The 14,177-nt window shown below is 46.1% G+C and overlaps 2 protein-coding genes across 10 annotated transcripts in view; both read left to right on the forward strand.

The window, feature by feature from the left end:
• ddx52 (DEAD (Asp-Glu-Ala-Asp) box polypeptide 52) overlaps window positions 1-3,061 on the forward strand; it is a 44,514-nt gene extending 41,453 nt beyond the window's left edge. The window contains exon 15 of one of the 2 annotated variants that reach the window (XM_078422732.1): window positions 1,241-3,059. In XM_078422732.1, coding sequence (XP_078278858.1) covers window positions 1,241-1,310 — 70 coding nt within the window. In that variant the 3' untranslated portion in view covers window positions 1,311-3,059. Of the gene's footprint in view, window positions 1-1,240 lie in introns of both variants that reach the window. The other variant, XM_078422733.1, reaches the window with a different exon arrangement.
• Window positions 3,062-11,386: 8,325 nt separating this feature from the next.
• The window catches only part of synrg (synergin, gamma), a 135,904-nt gene continuing 133,113 nt past the window's right edge, over window positions 11,387-14,177 (forward strand). For 7 of the 8 annotated variants that reach the window (XM_078422723.1, XM_078422724.1, XM_078422727.1 and 4 more), the window contains exon 1: window positions 11,387-11,651. In XM_078422723.1, the coding sequence (XP_078278849.1) occupies window positions 11,608-11,651 (44 nt within the window). In that variant the 5' untranslated portion in view covers window positions 11,387-11,607. Of the gene's footprint in view, window positions 11,652-11,794; window positions 11,811-14,177 lie in introns of those variants that run through there. The other variant, XM_078422725.1, reaches the window with a different exon arrangement.

Genomic DNA, 14,177 nt, shown 5'->3' on the forward strand with positions numbered 1-14,177 from the left:
AGAGTATAGCACGCAGGGCACAGAAGAACTCTTGGAAGAAACAACAATGGTGGATGGAATTCAGGTACCTGAAATCCTAGTTGGGCCCGAACTGGGAGGCCTGGAAATGAAACTGGAAGCCATGAGGTACTAGATGGTGGTGTAGGCAAGTGCTGAGGATACACATGTGGCTGTCAAAACAATCCGGGTCAGAACATAGTCATAGAACAGGAGAGCAACAGGAATGACAGAGGGGGAGCATCGAGAGATGGTGTGGCAGAACTCCCATCTGAGAGAGCAGGATAACTTTTTCAAGACAGGCATACCTTGAGGAGATTTTGCAGTGGTGAAAAAATGAACTGCAGATACTGGTCTACCAAAGCAGCTGTGGCCCTCGCTCACCCAGATCTGCAATGGACCTCAACTTTAATTTATCCTCCGCAGAGTCCACTGCTTCAATAAATGCGTCATCACTCACCTGACATATTCCTCCTCCTGTCCTTGCCTTTTATCTTTACTCTCCAGCATTTGTCCAACCATCAAAACTCCGCCTTCACCTATATGAACCTATCGTTCACCAAGCTTTGTCCTACCCCTCCTCTCTTCCAGCTTCCTCTCCTCCCTCCCCACCACAGCAATGTCTAAAAAAGGGTCCCAACACGAAACGTGACAGCGATGCTGTCTGACCTGCTAAGTTACTCCAACACTTGGTGTTTATTTGTAAACCTGCTTCTGCAATTCCTTGTTTCAACATTTAAAAGACATTTGGACAGCAACATGGATAGGAAAGGTTTAGAAGCCTATGGGCTGGGCACGTGCAAATGGGACTAGCTTAGATTGGCTTTCTGGTCGGCATGGGCAAGTTAGGCAGATGGGCCTGTTTCTGTGATGTATGGTGCTCAAAACAGAAAATGGGTATACTTAACAGGTCAGGTAACATCTGTAGAGAGAAACCATGTTAACCTTTCAGATTGATGACCTTTCATCAGCATGCCTGCATTTAAAAAAAAGAATAATTTCCTGAGTGAAGCATATTCGATCATTCTGAACATGTGATAGCTACAACAGCCTAATTCTGGCCATTTATTGCTGAGGCGCAAATGCTAATTGCAAAATGGAATATTAATTGTATTAACTAAAATTTGCGATAATTGAAGTAATTGTAAATAAGAATACAAAAAAAATTAATGTTGCAACATATTTCTTGCTGAGCCTCAACTTACGAGCAGGGAATTTATCATTTTTATTTTGGTGCTTACAGAAAGCTGATTCAGAAAAGCAAGAAGAAAAAAGAAAAGTCCAAAGAAAGTGTGACTATCAACAGTTTTTAACAAGGTTCCAGATTCATGAGACACGACCTCCCACGCACAAAACCATGTCCCTAATCATCCCTTGTCCATCTAACTGCATGTATATCTTTTCCATCAGAATACTCCCTGGTAACGTTCTAACCACAGATGTTATGCTGAAGATTGTTTTCGCTGCCGTTTTGAAAGAAAAAAAAAGTTTCTAAATATTTTAAGATATTTTGTATGTGCTAAAGAGTGCAGTGCCATCAATGTGAAATATTGCAATATTGTAATTTCTTTATGGTATGTTTCAGCCTTTTTAGATTTAACAGATGCTGCAGTATTATATACTGATATTAACCTGAGGATGTGAATTTAACATACATTTTTTCTCTCATATGGAAAATTGCAGTCTGGATACTTTAATTTGTAGTTTAGGTTATTTCCAGTAAGAATTTGTTGCATAGAAATTACAAACTGGTGTAGTTACAGCAAAACTATCTCTGAAATCCTAAAAATTGATCAGGTGATTTCTCATAAATGCCAAAATTGTTTTTCAAATTTTAAATATCCATCATTAAAGTAATGTGTACAATTTGGCTTTAACACGGACTGTTTACATTATCTCTTCTGAAACGGAACGCTGAAATTCTTTCTTGCAGGCGCACAATAGGTCTGTAAGCACAGTACTCAATAGATAACATAATAAATAAACAAACAAAATAAAGTTCAATCAAAAAAATATGGTGCAAAACCAAAACAAAGCACTTTTTCATACAAAGAGTGGTGGGTGTATGGAACGACCTGCCAGAGGAAGTAGTTGAGGCTGGGACTTTCGGAATGTTTAAGAAACAGTTCATCAGGTACTTGGAAAGGCCAGGTTTGGAGGGATATGTGCCAAATGCAGGCAGGTGGGACGTGTTTGTCGGAGTGGGCAAGTTGGGCTGAAGGGCATGTTTTCATTCTGTATCACTCTATGACTATGACTAGTGTAGAAGGGGCATGTTGGTCAGAGTGGGCAAGTTGGGCCAAAGGGCCTGTTTTCATACCCTATGACTAAAGCTTAAGTCCCTAGTGCAACCAAGTCTTAGTGTTGACTCGGATCTGTTTCTGTTACGACTTTCGGGGAATGTTTGATTTGGAGCACGTTCCCTCTGTACATTAATACTCACAATTGTCTTGTCATTAATTACATATATTCCCCTTGCATTCAACCTCACAAAGTGCAGCATCTCTCACTTGCTTGGATTAAACTCTATCTGCTATTTCTCGGTCCATTTTTGCAGCTGGCTTGAGTTTTTCAAAGTAGTAGCCAAAAAAGGTTGAGGGCAAACCCATAGACATTGTCTATATGCATTTCAGTAAGTCATTTGATAAGGTTCTGTATGGCAGGCTGTTCTGGAAGGTGGGATTGCATGGGATCCAGGGAGAGCTAGCCGACTGCGTAGAGAATTGGCTTCATGGAGGATGGTTTCGTGGTGGAGGATTTTGTTGAGACTAGAGGCCTATGACTCGAGGATCGGTGCTGGGCCCATTGCTGCTCGTGTTTTATATCAGTGATTTGGATGAGAATGTATAAGACATGATCAGTAAGTTTGCAGATGAAAGTAAAATGGGTGGTATGGATCGTAACATGGTTATCAAAAAATACAGCATGATCTTGATCAGCAAGGCAAGTGATCAGAGGAATGGTTAATGGAGTTTGATACAGGTAAGTTAGACACAAAATGCTGGAGTAACTCAGTGGGACAGGCAGCAGCTCTGGAGAGAAGGAATGGGTGATGTTTCAGGTCGAGACCCTTCTTCAGGTAAGTACAAGGTATTGCATTTTGAACCTTCACAGTAAATGGCAGGGCCCTAGGGAATATTGTAGAGCAGAAGGAATGATTAGTGCAAGTAAATAATTCTCTGAAAGTAGTGTCACAGATAGATAGGGTGGCTAAGAAGGCTTTCAGTACATTGGCCTTCATCAGTCAGTGAGTATAGAAGTCGGGATGTTATGTTAAAGTTGCACAGCATGTTGTTGATGCCGCAATGGGAGTACTGTGTTCAGTTTTAGTCACCCTACTTTAGGAAGGATGTTGTTAAACTAGAAAGAGAGCAGTGAAGATTTACGAAGATGTTTCCAGAACTCGATAGCCTGAAATATAGGCTAGGACTTTATTCCTTGGAGTGCAGAAGGGTGAGGAATCTCCCTCTAGAGGTATGTAAAATCATGAGGGGAATAGATAAAGTGAATGTGCAGTATCTTTTACCCACAGTAAGTAAATCAAGAACCCCAACAGAAAATGGAGAGGCATGGTCAGAACCACTTTCTCAGAGTGGAAAAATCATGTATTGGAGGGCATAGGTATATGGTGAGAGGAGAAAACTTTAAAGATGTGCAGTGCAACATTTTTATATACGATGGTGAGTGCCTGGCTCTCGGTGCTGGGGTTAGTGATAGAGGCAGAGAGGATTATGGCGTTTAAGAGGCTTTTCACTCGGCATTGCAGGGAATAGAGAGGTGTGGATGATGTTCAGGTTTTTAAGAGATGGTCTTGGCATTATGTTTGGCACAGATTGTGGGCCAATGGGCCTGTTCTTGTACTGCACTGTTCTGGTTTAAAAGACACTTGGACAGGTGAATGCTTGGAAATATTAGGAATGATATGGGCCAAATTTGGGCAGGAGGGACTGGCATCGATGGGACATCTTGATATGGATGTTGGGCGAAGGGCATATTTCTGTGCTCTATATCCTGCTGTATATTTTAATGACCTTTCTCACAGTCAGAAACTATCCACTGCTCATAGACATTCAGCCTGAATAACCCTCTTCCACCACAACCCGAAATGTATCTTTGTACGGTATATTTGATGTATAGGGATGGCCTACGACTTGAAACTCGATGCCGTCCATCAGTTCACATACCTCGACTCCACCATCACCGACAACCTCTCCTTGGACACAGAGATTGACAAGAGGATCGGGAAGGCAGCTACAACTCTCGCTCGCCTCACAACTCGAGTGTGGACCAATCCAAAGCTGACGGTGAAGACCAAGAAAGCAGTCTACAACGCCTGTGTCAACAGCACGCTGCTGTACGGCAATGAGACATGGACTACATATGCCAGACTGGAGAGAAGACTCAACACCTTCCACCTTAGAAGCATCCACCGTATCCTGGGTATATCCTGGTAAGACAGTGTCCAACGCCGAGATTCTGTCTCGCGCTGGCCTTCCGAGTATGTACACTCTACTCAGGCAGCGCAGGCTGCGGTGGCTGGGCCATGTCCACCGCATGGAGGATGGCCGTATTCCAAAAGACATCCTCTATGGAGAGCTAACATCTGGGGGGGAGAACCATTGGTCGCCCCCAGCTACGTTACAAGGATGTCTGCAAGAGAGATTTGAAGGCGCTCGACATCTATGTGGAGTCCTGGGAGAGCCTTGCAACTGACCGTACGAGGTGGAGAAGTACCCTGAACCAACATCTCAATACGGGGGAAGAGAAACTGATGAACACAGCGGCAGACAAGCGAGCACACAGAAAGGAGTGCAGCAACTTCAACAAACCAGAGACCACACACAAATGTGACCTTTGCAATAGACAATAGGTGCAGGAGTAGGCCATTCGGCCCTTCAAGCCAGCACCGCCATTCAATGTGATCATGGCTGATCATTCTCAATCAGTACCCCGTTCCTGCTTTCCCCCCATACCCCCTGACTCCGCTATACTTAAGAGCTCTATCTAGCTCTCTCTTGAATGTATTCAGAGAATTGGCCTCCACTGCCCTCTGAGGCAGAGAATTCCACAGATTCACAACTCTCTGACTAAAAAAGTTCTTCCACATCTCTGTTCTAAATGGCCTACCCCTTATTCTTAAACTGTGGCCCCTGGTTCTGGACTCCCCCAACATTGGGAACATGTTTCCTGCCTCTAACATGTCCAACCCCTTAATAATCTTATACGTCTCGATAAGATCCCCTCTCATCCTTCTAAATTCCAGTGTATACAAACCTAATCGCTCCAGTCTTTCAACAGAGACTGTCACTCCTGCATTGGTCTCTTCAGCCACACGCGACGCTGCTCCAGCCAAGGTGTGGAGCAAGCCAAGGTGTGGAGCAAGCAGCCAACTAGGATGCATCACCCATGGTCAGCTATGACCGAGCGGGCCTAAGACGAAGGAGGGATAGCCTGCAAACCAAAGCTTTTAACTGTACCTCAGTACATGTGACAGTAATAATCACAAACTAAACCTGCCAGTTTTAGATGTCCCCAGCATGGCAGCTTTTCACAGCATCAACTCTGCCAAGCTCCCTCATAATCTTACGTTTCAATTAGCTAAATTGTCATTCTAAACTCAAATGAATATACTACTTATGCTCAGGAGGTTATTTTAAGTCCATGTCAGTAGAACAGACTGGTATGTACACATTTATTCAATCTTCCCTCATTAAGCATCTGCTTTATCCCAGGGATCAATCTGGTGGATTTATTTGTTTTACTTCTAAGGCAGATATATTCTTAAAAATAACAGGTTGCAGTGCTTTGAGTGTGGTCTCCGCATTGCCCTGCAGACTTTAGCATAGCATTCTTCTATTTATACTCCACTCTCCCTTGTCATAAAGACCAAAACTACATTTGCTTTCCAAATGATTTGCCGTAAGTGTCTGAGCTCCAACAATGGTCTCCACCATTGGAATGTGGTGCTTTTATTTTATTTTCCTTCGATTTTAACCAGCATCTGCGTTTTTTTTCTCCTCCACTTGCTCTATTGCAATCCTTTGCTTGTTCAGCTTGTATATGTCTTGGATACCTGAAGTGATTGGTTTCTTTTAAACAAAATTGTTTTAATTTACCTTGAGTTATGCTAAAGGAGCCTCATGGCATAAGAATACTTATTTTAACACAATCTGGTAGTTGATTACATTTTAATCTCTGATTCTTCATATCAATGCACCTTTATCTCAAAAGCTGATATAAATTACATGATCGTTTACACATTTAAACCGTCTGCTGCCTTTCATCATGAATTTAGACATTTCATTTAGACATTGAACAGGTAAAGCAGAAAGACGACATACTAATTGTCATAAGAAGACGATTTTTCCAATATTTTTCAGTCCATCAGAAAATGTGAATGAACCAAGAAAATAACATTAATAATTAGAATTACCCTAATCTATCCCCTACTCCCAATTCCTCCGTCTACGCCGCATCTCCACCCAATATGAGGTGTTCCATATTAGAACATCCGAGATGTTCTCATTCTTTAGGGAACGGGGTTCCACTCTCCCAACATCGATGAGGCCCTTGTGTCTCCTCGATACCCCGCAGCTCAGCCCTTGCTCCCCATTCCCCCTAGTCACAACAGAGTCCCCCTAGACATTACCTTCCACCCCATCAGCCATCGCATACAACACACAATCCTCTGAAATTTACGCCACCTTCAGCACGATCCCACCACTAGCCACATTATCCCATCTCTACCCCTTTCCGCCTTCCGCAGAGACTGTTCCCTCCGCAACTCCCAGGTTAACTCATCCCTTCCCACCCAAACCCTGGTTAACTCATTCCTTCCCACCCAAACCACCCCCTCCTCAGGTACCTTCCCCTGCAACCGCAAAAGATGCAACATCTGTCACTATACCTCCTCCCTTGACTCTGTCCAGGGACCCCAACAGTCCTTTCAGGTAAGGCAGAGATTCACTTGCACCTCCTTGAACCTCATCTATGGTATCCGTTGTTCAACATGTGGACTCTTACACATCGGCGAGACCAAACGCAGACTGGCCGATCGTTTCCCAGCGACTAGCGACTAGCGACCAGGATATCATCCAAATAAATAAAAACAAAAGACAATTCCCGACCGACATGGTCCATAAGCCTCTGGAACGCCTGTGCCGCGTTTTTCAAACCGAAAGGCATACGCAACCATTCGAACAACCCGAACGGAGTGATCGTGGCGGTCTTTGGTACGTCTTCCGGATGCACAGGAATTTGGTGGTACCCCCGCACCAAATCAATTTTGAAAAACACCGTAGCACCTTCCAGACTAGACGAGAAGTCCTGGATGTGCGGTATGGGGTAGCGGTCGGCAGTGGTGACGGCGTTAAGACGCCGGTAATCTCCACATGTTCTCCACCCCCCAGATGCTTTGGAGACCATATGCAACGGAGAGGCCCACGGGCTGTCGGAACGACGGACAATGCCCAGTTGTTCCATCTTCAGGAATTCTTCACGCGCAACCATCAGTTTGTCTGGCGGCATTCTCCGGGCCCGAGCGAAAACGGGGGGCCCCTCGGTGGGAATATAATGGACAACGCCATGCTTTGCAGATGGAGCGTCGAAACTCAGCCAGGACCGCAGCATACAGGCCGGAGGCCGCGACTACGGCCTGGACAGTCGGGCTGGGCGGGGTGGCAGGTGGTGGAGCAGCGGGCTCATCGCTGCTAGCGGAGGATCGAAGGCCTTTACCTTGGACATCGGCCACTAGCGAAAAGGCCCAGAGAAAATCTGCGCCCAGGATCGCCTGACCAACTTCCGCGATGATAAACGACCATTTGTAAGTACAGGTACCGAAAGACAGAGACATTGCCCGCGTACCAATGGTGCTACCGTTGACCGCGATGAGGGTAGGCCCTCTCTTACCTGATCGAGGTTCGAGATCGGTCGGCGGTGCGATGCTTACTATGGCTCCTGTATCGACTAAGAACTCTGTGCCTGTGAATCAATCCACGACGTAGAGGCAGCGGTTCTGGCCAATCGCAACTGCCTCTATGTACGATCGGCCGAGGCATTTCCCGAGAAAGTGCAAGGTGAGCGGCAGTTGCGGGCTTCTCCACCCCATTGCAGATCATAATAACACCAGCCGCGCTTGTGCGGATCCTTTTGGCGGGGTTTTGGAGAAATGGCGGGAGTCGCGGCGCCATCTTGGTGTCGCGGCGGGCTGCCCGATGGTGCCGAGACTCTGTTGATCGAACTGTACTTTCTCGATTTCGACGCCATGAGCGCATCGGCTTTCTCCGCGTATGCCACGGGATCCTCGAAAGAACAATCCGTGAGCATAAGCCTAACGTTTTCTGGGAGTTGCTCCCGGAATGCCTGCTCAAACATGAGGCAATCCTTGTGCCCGCCTGCCAGCGCCAACATTTCGGCCATGAGGACGGACGGCAGCCGATCTCCGAGATCTGGTAGATGCATAAGCCTCTCGGCTCGATCGTGCCTACTAAACCTGAAGGTTCGAAACATGATTACCTTCAGCGCTTCGTACTTGTCGTCTGTAGGAGGGGAGGTGATGAACTGCATCACACGCGCGGACGTCTCAGGCGGTAGGGCACTCACCAGGTAGTAATATTTCGTCTCGTCCACCGAGATGCCTCTCAGATGGAACTGCGCTTCAGCATGCGCAAACCAAAGGTGTGGTTGGTGCGCCCAAAACGGAGGAAGATGAACGCTGACCGCGCTCAGCTGCGGTACGCCGGCCGTTAGAACCGGAACAGGGACGTCGTGTCCCTGCATGGTAGGTGATCGGCTAGATCCACGTCGGGGTCACCAATATGGCGAGTCTGAAGGCTTGTAACTTTGTCAAAGAAGTTTATTGCGGTAGCCATATTCAGTTACAAAGATAACAACCGAGATCGCAGACGACCATTAAACTTAAACTATTCACATCGAAGTCCTCTTCCAACTGACTGGTTTTGGGCGCCAAAACCACCACGTGACCTTGCTGGCCAATCTGAGGGTTCGACTCTTTGGACCAATCCCTATGGTCGCTACAATACGCTGGCTGGTGGGGTGGAAAGTGAGAACGAGGGGGATTCTGTCCTTGTTACGAGAGGGGGATGGGGAGCAAGAACGGAGCTGCGGGATGTAGAAGAGACCCTAGTGAGAGCCTCGATAGACAATAGACAATGTCTATGATGGAAGAGGGGAAGCCCCGTTTCCTGAAGAATGAGGACATCTCTGATGCCCTAGTGTGAAACACCTCATCCCGGGCGCAGATGCGGCGTAGATGGAGGAATTGGGAGTAGGGGATAGACTTTTTGCAGGAGACCGGGTGGGAAGAGGTGTAGTCCAGATAGCTGTGCGAGTCAGTGGGTTCAACTCCCATACCTAGCCTGGGACAGACACATAAACCAAATTGCCACAAAAGCAAACAGAACTTTGGGCCTTCTCCGGAGAAATTTATCCGGTTGTGACAACCACCAAATGAGGTAGCGTACAAAACACTTGTACAATACAATATATCTTCTGAGCTCTGTGGACTACCCGCTGAAGAGCTCTCCTCTCTGCCTCCGTGCAGCTGAGGTACCATACAGGGATGCCATGTGTTAGGATGCTCTCTAGGTAGAAGGTCGTCATCAACTGTTGGGGCAGATCAGACAGTTGCCAGACAATATGGGACCCTCACCAGAAAAATAAAAATTTCAGCCTTGACAAGGTTCAGAGGTGAGCAGCACGGTTTGCTTGTGACGACTACTCAAGACAGTCAAGCATCTCCCATATGTTAAATCGTCTTGGCTGGGAGTCGCTGGAGTCGAGATGCACCAAATTTCGCTTATGTACTGTCTACAAGGAGATTCATGGCATCATCCCCAGTAACATATCATACTTCATTCAATCCAATACCCAGAAATTTACAAGACAGTCCTCGGGTCACTTCATTTGTACTAGAATTAGAGCAAAAAAAATAGCTACCTTCAGTCACTATATCCATGGACTATCCCAAAGTGGAATATCTTGCCCGACACCACCAGAGATGCATCAACCTTGTCACTCTTCAAGTCACAGCTCGACAACTTGGACATGGATCATCTCACCAAATTTGCCCACATAAAAATCTAAATAAACCTTTTGCAACCAGTACCCAGGCGAGCGAAACCTGCATGAAATAGCCCAGCTGTTGCTGGTTGTGCAGTAGAAAGCAGAAAACGTCACCCACCAGGGGGCGCCACAGGATGGCTGCCTCGCCTACAGTCTGTCCTTTTCAAACTTGTTATTTTTGGTAAGTTTTAAAAGTTTGTGTAAATGTTCTCTGGTATGTTTTATGTGGGGTGTGCGAGGGGTTCGAGGGAAACTTTTTTTTAATCTCTTACCTTGCCGGAGATGCGATTGTTTTCCGAATCGTATCTCTGGTCGCTCTGTGGCCTAACATCACGGAGCTGGAGGTCTTGCCTGGGACTGACCTTGAGTCCCCGCGGGGGCGTGGACTTATCATCTGAGCCTGCGATCCCTTGCCTGGGATCGATGCTCCAATGCAGCCTGCGGACTTTGACATCAGGAGCTCGCAGTCTCAGGTTGAGACCGGTCGGGAGCTCCAAAAGCTGCACGAGGTTCGACTGGTCTCGACCCGGGGTAGATCGCCAGCGCAGGGGAGCTGAGATCCCCCCCGATGCAGGAGCTTGATCGCCCCGACGAGGAAGGCTCGCCACCGGCTACGGGATTAAGATCATCCCGTCAACGGAAGGTCAGAGCCCCCGACCGTTGGAGGACAATGAAGGGAGAGATTGGGCTGTTTTTCACCTTCTATCACAGTGAGGAATGTGGAGGAGTCACTGTGGTGGATGTTCATGTTAAAATGTATTTTGTGTGTCTTGTTGCTTTTTATTGTTATCATCATATCATATCATATATATACAGCCGGAAACAGGCCTTTTTCGGCCCTCCAAGTCCGTGCCGCCCAGCGATCCCCGTACATTAACACTATCCTACACCCACTAGGGACAATTTTTACATTTACCCAGCCAATTAACCTACATACCTGTACGTCTTTGGAGTGTGGGAGGAAACCGAAGATCTCGGAGAAAACCCACGCAGGTCACGGGGAGAACGTACAAACTCCTTACAGTGCAGCACCCGTAGTCAGGATCGAACCTGAGTCTCCGGCGCTGCATTCGCTGTAAAGCAGCAACTCTACCGCTGCGCTACCGTGCCACATGACAGTATGGCAAAACATACTTGGCTAATAAAGTTTTATTATGATTGTGATTGATTGTGATTCCTTCTTTCCAGAAATGCTGCCTGTCCCACTGAGTTACTCTGGCACTTTGTGTCTATCTTCGGTGTAAACCAGCATCTGCAGTTCCTTCCTGCACATAATTAGAACAATATATGTTGCTGAATAATAACATTCCCTCGGTCTCGGACTAGTGCTGCATTAAACGAAAAGTAAAACCGTGCATGAGTTAAAATGATGTGTGTTACATTGAAATTGCGTGTTTTTAAACTGAAGGCTTGGTTTACACACAGTTCTGCTGCTTTGGCATTGATTGACAGGCGGCTGGGCGCTGACCTGTGGGAGGCGGGGTTGAACCCGGAAGTGGTTGGTGGTTGACAAGGAGCTGGCCCAAGATGGCGTCGCGACCAGGATCGGGTGGCGGCGGCAGAGGGAGAGGGTAGGTGGTGGTGGGAGAGGGTAGGTGGTAGGCGGTGGTGGGAGAGGGTAGGTGGTGGGAGAGGGAGAGGGTAGGTGGTGGGAGAGGGAAGGTGGTGGTGGCAGAGGGTAGGTGGTGGTGGGAGAGGGAGAGGGTAGGTGGCGGCGGCAGAGGGAGAGGGTAGGTGGTGGTGGTGGCGGCGGCGGCAGAGGGAGAGGGTGGGTGGTGGCGAGGTTGGAGGCGGCGGGTTGTTGGCGCGGCAGCGCCGCTCCATTCGCGTTTAATGCGGCGAGTGAGAGACTCAACACTCGGCGGCTCAGTCCGCCGGCGGCTGCGTAACTTTTCCGCTCCTCACCCTCAGTCCCCCCGCCAGCCCTCGCTCCCCATTCCCCCCAATCCGCTCTCAGCCTGAAATTAACCAAAGCCATCCCCTCCCTTATTCTTGTTAAAATGGGCAGAGTAGAAGAAAGGGCAGGAATGTAATCCCTCTTCCCAAACTGGAGTTGCTGTTTAATCTGAAGGGGAACGTGATGTTCTGCACATTTGAATAATTGATGTTGTGGAACGATATCGGCCCTTCATGCATCTTTCATCTGACGTTATCCCTTTTCATCCAACATTATTAATTTAGATGCAACTTGCTTGATTAGAAAGGGATTCAACAATTTGATCGTTGTTTTCCCGATTCTCAGTTCTTCAGCTCCCTCGCGTTTAAAATAATGATAGTGTAGTAAAAACATTCAATAAATCAATAATTGTATTCCAATAATCATGACAATGCGAAGTTTCTCAGGGTTGGGTTGATTGAATAAAACAGCTTTGAAATTGTCTGGTTTGTATCCCCAGTGTGTAAAAGTCTGTACAGCATGAGCTATATTTTTTGATGCTCAGCAGGCCTGGCTACACCTAATGTTTAGTTTTGGACACAACTGGCATGAATGAATGGTTGATTTTTCTGCTGGCTCGTTGATCACTGCTTACCAAAAAAATCCATGTAGCAAAACATGAAAGGAGAATTTGTTCCCTACAATTCTTTTTTACTCTGCTATTTTAGATAACCATACAGTCATCTATCAGATGTAGTAATGATCAGCCATGATCACATTGAATGGCGATGCTGACTCGAAGGGCCAAATGGCCTATTCCTGCACCTATTGTCTATGTACCTATGTAATGTAGTGGTTAAGTTACTGGAGTATCAGCCAAAGTTCAGGGCCAAAGGAATGGATTTACATTCCAGTGTGGTAACTGAGGATGTTGATGTGTCAACTGTGATGAACGTTTGTGTTGGGGTTATGTGTCTTGTGTTCTTTTTTTTGTGTGACTGCTATGTAATTTTGTTCAGTACCTTGGTACCGAATGACAAATAAAGCTCTGTTGACTGTTAAGTTCAGATAATTAAATCTTGAACTACTTTGCAACTGCTTTTTTTTTGTTAAGACTTATTAGAATCACTTTTTAAAGAAAAAATATCATTCCTGTCTGGTTTATATGTGACAATGAATCAACCAAACTGGTTGGCCCGTGACTGCCTTCTATATTCAAGGGCAATTGGAAATATTATGAATGAATAAAGTAAACGTTAGGGCCACCAGTTTTATTTTAAGGCAGACATTTTGAAAACCACCTCCATGATAAAAATAAATGTAATTCAAACATTGCTAATGTCAAACTAATCATTGTCAAAAATGAATACCATGTTCCCGCTGTATACTTTGCCATGTTTCTTCTTTTCCTCATTCCATCCCCTGCCTGGTCATATTGTTATGCTTCCACCTGTAATTGGCTGGAAATGGGATTCAAGTGGATGGCATTACTAGTTTAGCTTTACGCTAATCTAACAGTAAATGATTACTGCATTGAACAAGATTCAGGAAGATAAAGTCAGATAGGGCCTCTCAGGAATATTTTAATATGAATATTCTAACACCCTCACAGGGTGTTTTCTGGCTTAAGGTCTGTGACTAGTGGTGGTCCGCAGGGATCTGTACTGCAATCGTTTTTTGTGATATATATATATATATATATATATATATGAATGATTCAGACTTCAATGTAGATGGGTTGGTTAATGAGTTTGCAGATGACACGAAAATTGGTAGAGTTGTGGTCAGTGAAGAAGGCTGGCAAAGTATACAGCGGGAAATAGATGAGTTGCAGATATTGGCAGATAGAGTTTAATCCATGTGTAGGAAAAAATCTGCAGATGTTGGTTTAAATCAAAGATAGACACAAAATGCTCGAGTAATTCAGCGGGAAAGGCAGCATCTCCAGAGAGAAGGAATGGGTGACGTTTCGGGTCAAGAAGGGTCTGAAGAAGGGTCTTGACCCAAAACAGGCTCTTCAGTCCAACCTGCTCACACCGGCCAACATGTCCCATCTACACTAGTCCCACCTGTTTGGGTTTGTCCCATCTCCCTCTAAACCTGTCCCATCCATGTACCTCGCTAACTTTTTTTTAACGTTGGGATAGCACCTGTCTCAACTACCTCCTCTGGCAGCTTGTTCCATGCACCCACCACCCTTTGTGCGAAAAAGTTACTCTTC

This window comes from Rhinoraja longicauda, chromosome 26 (assembly GCF_053455715.1).
Source record: "Rhinoraja longicauda isolate Sanriku21f chromosome 26, sRhiLon1.1, whole genome shotgun sequence".
In the NCBI taxonomy this organism is placed as follows: domain Eukaryota; kingdom Metazoa; phylum Chordata; class Chondrichthyes; order Rajiformes; family Arhynchobatidae; genus Rhinoraja; species Rhinoraja longicauda.